This window comes from Acanthisitta chloris, unplaced genomic scaffold, assembly GCF_000695815.1.
Source record: "Acanthisitta chloris isolate BGI_N310 unplaced genomic scaffold, ASM69581v1 scaffold11716, whole genome shotgun sequence".
In the NCBI taxonomy this organism is placed as follows: domain Eukaryota; kingdom Metazoa; phylum Chordata; class Aves; order Passeriformes; family Acanthisittidae; genus Acanthisitta; species Acanthisitta chloris.
Window position 1 is genome coordinate 30254 of NW_008678739.1, and position 5955 is coordinate 36208.

The 5955-nt window shown below is 42.6% G+C and overlaps 1 protein-coding gene across 1 annotated transcript in view; it reads right to left on the reverse strand.

Moving 5' to 3' along the window:
• Positions 1-5955, reverse strand: part of EIF2B3 (eukaryotic translation initiation factor 2B, subunit 3 gamma, 58kDa) — a 50358-nt gene that overhangs the window by 24426 nt on the left and 19977 nt on the right. The window contains exons 4-5 of the mRNA XM_009077028.1: positions 2646-2723; positions 1803-1951 (exon numbers count right to left, since the gene is read on the reverse strand). Of these exons, the coding sequence (XP_009075276.1) occupies positions 1803-1951; positions 2646-2723 (227 nt within the window). The remainder of the gene's footprint in view (positions 1-1802; positions 1952-2645; positions 2724-5955) is intronic.

The window sequence follows — 5955 nt, forward strand, 5'->3', positions numbered from 1 at the left end:
GAAAAATACAAGCAAGGCTTCTTTCAATAAATTCAGCAAGTAGAATAGTTCTGTTTCTCACTAGCTGTGTACGTATGACTTCATGTCCTTCTAATCTTAAGACTTCCTATGATGCAATAAGAAATACTTTATCAGCTCAGTATCTGTGCAGATCTACACAGTATTAATTACAGTATACTTTGACATAAAGCTCGAGGGTCTATAGTCACAAGCAAGGCTTCTTTCAATAAATTCAGCAAGTAGAATAGTTCTGTTTCTCACTAGCTGTGTACGTATGACTTCATGTCCTTCTAATCTTAAGACTTCCTATGATGCAATAAGAAATACTTTATCAGCTCAGTATCTGTGCAGATCTACACAGTATTAATTACAGTATACTTTGACATAAAGCTCGAGGGTCTATAGTCTTAATTTTGGCTGGAGAGGAATAATTACAAATTTGACTCCGGTGCATCAGTGTGCAGTAACCGCAGAACAGCTCAGGGGAGTAAATCCCTGGGACTATGAGGTTTTTCACTGTTTGGTGCTACATTGTTTTCACTGGGAGGGACTAGGGATGATATTGTTTTCTAGAAATTCACAAAATGTTACTAAACAGCACTATTTATACACTTAGCTGCCTCTGTGATTTAATGGTAGAGCTGCTGACCTCCTGTGCAAAACCATACCATTATGAGCATGCATCAATTCATGAATCAAAATGACAGAGGATCTCATGATCAAATGAGAGAGGTTCTGCTACTTCTTATGACAGCAGTGCTTGTGATACAGCCATACTGGATCCATTTGTGATTGAACTGGAAACCAGCTATTTTCTATACTCACTGGAATTCTGATTTATGATGTGCTTGAAATTACTGTGGATTTCTATTAAAGACAAACACTTTGTGGTAAGGTACCATACTTACCTGTAATTTAGTTATGTAACAGTAGTATCCTCCATAGACCCCACATCCTTTGGGGTTTTATGTTTTTCAGATATGCAACTTTCAGAGCCAACTTGGCATTTTTTAAGAGCTTGGCTTTTTTCCTGAGGCCCTAAGCAAACCTCAAGCCATGAAGGAGCAGGGAATTTATACAGGTCTGCACAGACTCAATCAGCAGTTTCCTTTCCACTGACATCCACAGGAAGCCAGCATGTATGGAAAGATGGGAGCATGCAGACATCAACAATTACAGATAGGCCACTTTTCCCACATTTGGAAATGTACAGCTCAAGGCTAACTATTTAGTCAGTGCCTTTAGTGCATGAGAAACCTCTGCTAGCTGGCAGATTTTCTCTTTGAGAAGTTTATTCATTTATTGCATTACTCAGCATAGGCAGTGGCAAAGTAAAGCTGCAGGATGACAAAAAAGGGCCAAAGAAAATGACATTTAGGTGAAGCTGCAATGTTCAAAGATGAGAAGAACATTTCTAGTTGGTAAGCACAACGCTATAAAATATGCTTTGTGCCTCAAATATTTTAGGTAAACTCACAGACTCAGCCACTAAAATAAACTTTGCAAGAATGACACACAAACTCATAGAGACTCATACATCCACTTAACTTACACCCTCTGGAGATGACAGGATCTACTCTAAATTATGTTCCAGGACTGCAGCCCTCTTGTTAATTAATTTCATTTTTGCACTTCTAGCTTGCTTATAGAGACTTATTTCTTGACTCGGTCTTTAGAAACACACCCCTGGTATCATCTCTTCTGGCTGAGGATTCTTTACAGCACAAATATTACTGATCCAGGATCTATCTAGAAAAACAAACTGCAAATTTAGGGAACCAAGATACAAAGAGGTAACATACCCTTCTTCAATTGTAACAGAATTCATGATGATGCAGTTTGTTATCTTAACTTTTTCTTTTATGGTACACATGCTGCCAATGATGGAGTGTTTAATGGATGTCTTCTCCCCAATTTGGGTGGATGACCCAATGATACTGTCTGATCCAACCTAGGGAAGAAAAGAATAGAAACTAGCGAAAGTACCTGGAGCTCTCCAATATGTGTTCTTCATACACCTCTTCCAAACAGCGTGTCTCAAGCACGCATCAACAAAGTTTACCCTGCTCTACCCTAGGGGATCCTTGGCAAAGACTTAGAACTTTGGGTCCCATCCCATAGGCAGACAGCTGGACAGTCTTCCCAAGGTCCATTTGCTTGAAAAAACTCCACTAGCACGTCTGGCTCTGTAGGCCTTGTGCAGTAAGGTAAGCACAGTAAGAACAATCCTGCTGCTACTCTGGTTTCACTCAGGTTTGCTCAGTGAGTTCTGTGAAAGGGAGGCTTGAAGCTGGTGTTCAATCAAAATGCCTTATTGAGAAGCAAAGCTAAAATATTGGGTTTAGTGTCCTTTGGGAAGGCAAACTGCTCAACTCCCAGGAACTGCCATTAGGGAACAAGAGACTGCAGTGTCTGACTTGGGAGAAAGAATTTTTACCAAACATGTTTTAAAGACAGAGACTGATAGGCAGGAACTCATGGGCAAGCCTACAGGAGATTCTCGGCTGTATCACCTACAGTGTAATTCCACATTTCAGAACCTGGCTTCACTTCCAATGATGGGACTGAATCTTAGCCAGTAGTTCTAGAAGCAAAGTGTGTGCAGATTGTATTGAAGAGTACAGATGGGAAAAGGGAACACTTACCATGCCTCTGTCAGTGATCTGTGCAGACCCATGAACTAGTGGCTCTTCCAGACCCAGATTAAGCAGTAGCTTGGGAACCTGGATGGAAAAACCCACATCACAAGTTAACCTGACAGTGCTGTACCCACATGTTACATAAACAGTTCAAAGAGGGCTTTGGTTTCCATTGCACTAGTGCATCTGCCATAAACATATTAATTTCTGGGAAAAAGTAGGTTCCTGCATTTTAAATCTCCACCAGATATGTGTGACATACCATCTTCCATTTTTGTAAAGGAGACAGGTAGACTGCCACTGCAGTGCACTGCATGTCTCCCCTCAACTCAGCTTCCCACCTGTGGAGAAGCAGTGCATCAGCATCAGGAAGTGGGCTGACTCCAGCTGAACACAGTAACATCCTGCATGTTAATACAATGTTCAGCACCTGCCGTTTCAAATGCAGCTCAACGTGTTTTGCACTGTTCAGTAAAGCAAGAGAGGGAAGCAAGTAATACCAAATACAAACCAGTGAACTGGCATAAAAAGATGACTATGTTCAGCCCACTCCATAAGGCTGTATACTGAGGTACAAGCAACAAAATCATATTTCAGATGTTTAAGCAGAAAGAAACTAAAGTTGACCAAGTGGCTCTTCCAGATGGTAGAAAGTGGTGCACGAGAAGGCTCTTGACAGGGAGAAGGCAGGTGTTAGATAAGAAGAGAAAGCAGCAATGGTAATAGAGAGAGACACAGTCCATGAGGTAGCCAAGAACAAATCCATGGAGAGCAATTCTGAACTGGCTCCTGAAAAGAAAGGGGAGCCAGCGTTGTAGGAGGATGGGATATCGCTCCATCATTCCTCCTTTTCTGGGTGAAAGAGCAGCCTGAGGCATTCTGCATTTCCCGGCGTCAGGCTGGGGCCAAGGTCACACACCACAGAAGAGGTGATGACAGCACGGATGGGGATTTCAGGGGAGGTGGGAGCCTTGCAGCAGTGCACAGACACAGTGCTCTACAGAGTTACTGGCAGGGGTGATGCAATGTATGATGTCTCCTGCTAGACAGAGATGGCAGTCAAAGAAACATGGGAGACAGAAGGCAGCAAAGCAATGCTTGAGGACTAAGAGGTCCATGTCACGGCAAGTTGGACACCTGAGCAAGAGGCAGCATGTGGCAGGGCTGGTGTGGAGCACATGCTGTTTGGTAAGCCAGGATGTGTGCACTGACTGTCCATCTGGGAGGTCAACTTGGAGCCTCAGCACAGTGATGGTGCAACTGGGTTTGCCTGAAGGGAGGAAGCAACACTTATTAAGTCTCTCTTTTCTCTACCCAGGCACCTATTTTTACAAAACACATAGAAAAGGTTATCTTGGAGATCTATATTGCTCTGTTAAATTTGGCTGGATGTTGTTAGCAATTTCCAAAGCTGCTATGAATGTGCTCCTCAAGAAGCAAATCCCACAGATCTGAAAAAGTTGGGATCAGATCAGAAAAAGAAAAAAAAATCTCAAGATCTCAAATGAAATGATGCTTGCAGGAAATTACATGGATATTATAATATGACCAGCCCATTTCCCTTCCAGCATGCAAGGATGGATAAATAGTGCTGGTTTTCATATGATTTTTCACAGTTGATTCTTCATTCAGATGAGTGAGATGAGCTCAGATGAGCTCATACTTGTGAGCTATCATTTCAGTTTGCCTGTTGTCCCCAGTAGACATTTTCACATCTGTAGCTCTTTACATCTTGAAGTTGGTCCTTCCCACTAGACTCGTGTTTTGTTTATTTTGTCAGAAACAAGAGTAGATTAGATCCTTCAGTCCAAGGCACAGGCACTACAGAGAACCACCAGCTTACCCGAACACCACAAACTAGGCCAATCTGCCTGGATGCTGCTGGCTGCTGTTGACCTCACCTGACACACAGATCCAAGAGAGGAACACACACCAAAGAATACCTACAGCATAGGTTGGAAAGATTCCTACTATCCAGTGATGATCTGCATGAAAGGAAAGAAATGAAGAAGGGCTTTGCCCTCCTCAGTGGAAAGGTTCTGTGGTGAAATAAATAAAGGCTTTTACTGGCCAGAGCAAAGCCCTTATTAGAATCAGTCAATGGTAGTGCAGCCTGAGGGGTAACCCAAGAAAGCTACCAGCTCAAGCATTTTGCTCTGAAAAGGAAGGTTAGACTGGGGGCAGGAGTCAGAGGGAGTGCCTGGGTCAAGGGAAGGTTTAAGATGTGTTTGGATTTAATTCATCTTACAAAGAAACTATTTCCTGCTATTGAAGATAACTCCCTCCTGAACCCACCTGCCCACACACAGGCTGCAGGCATCCAGAAACCCAGCTGGAAGTGAAATGATGTGAGCAAAGTGTTTCCTCACCAGAAGGGCAATGGGTTAGGATGCCATTCCTTCCCATAGCTACTGGACTGGACTGCTACTGCTCAATGAGTCCATCCTTTTGGACCTCAAAGTTATAGTGCGACAAGGGAATCAGAATCTGGTCTGTGGAGACCAAGATAAGAGCAAACAAGACATCAGAAGTCCTCCTTAGAGACCAACAAAACAGGTAAAAAACCCCCAAACAGCTCAAATTAAATGTGTATCTTTTATGAGGATTAGCAAAAGAAACAAAATGCAGTGGCACTGAAAAAAGGAACTACTTTCTACAACTCCTCATTAAGCTCCATTTTATGTTTTACCTCCACATAGTTTCCTTAGAAATTTTACCATCCTGAAAAAGTTAAAAACTCAAAGAAAATCCTTTCCAACACTGAAGGCCCCAATGTGATTTCAAAACACTAATTCTATATACCACCCAGGAGCAAACATACTTCCTGAACTGACCAAAATGTAGAATACTTAGGTTAAAAAAAACCCAACCAAAAAACAAAAAATCAACACAAAAACCCCCACATGGAGTCTGACTGGCTTAACTCAATAACTTTTTACTGAAGTGGCTGCTGCCAAATGTACACGCACACTTCCCCTAGCAAGCAGTCCTCTCCCTTAACCCTTTGGGCACACTTGCTCCTGACATTATTGGGGAAAGTTTCCTCTTTCTGACAGCACTACTGCCTCTCTTCCTCATGTCCCTAACCACAAAACAAATCCCTTTATTCCTGTGTTCCTCTACAGGTACCAAGAGCTCCAGTGTGTCAACTCACACTGCCATGCTGCAATTTTGATTTGCATGCAGTAATCCACTCATGTTAGTAAAAAGAAACCAACTCAGTCTGAGAGCAAAGGCAAGGCAGTGACCACCTCCAGGATTCCCAACACAACTTTAGCATACTCACCACCCCACTTCCAGAAATCCTGAGTCTTTC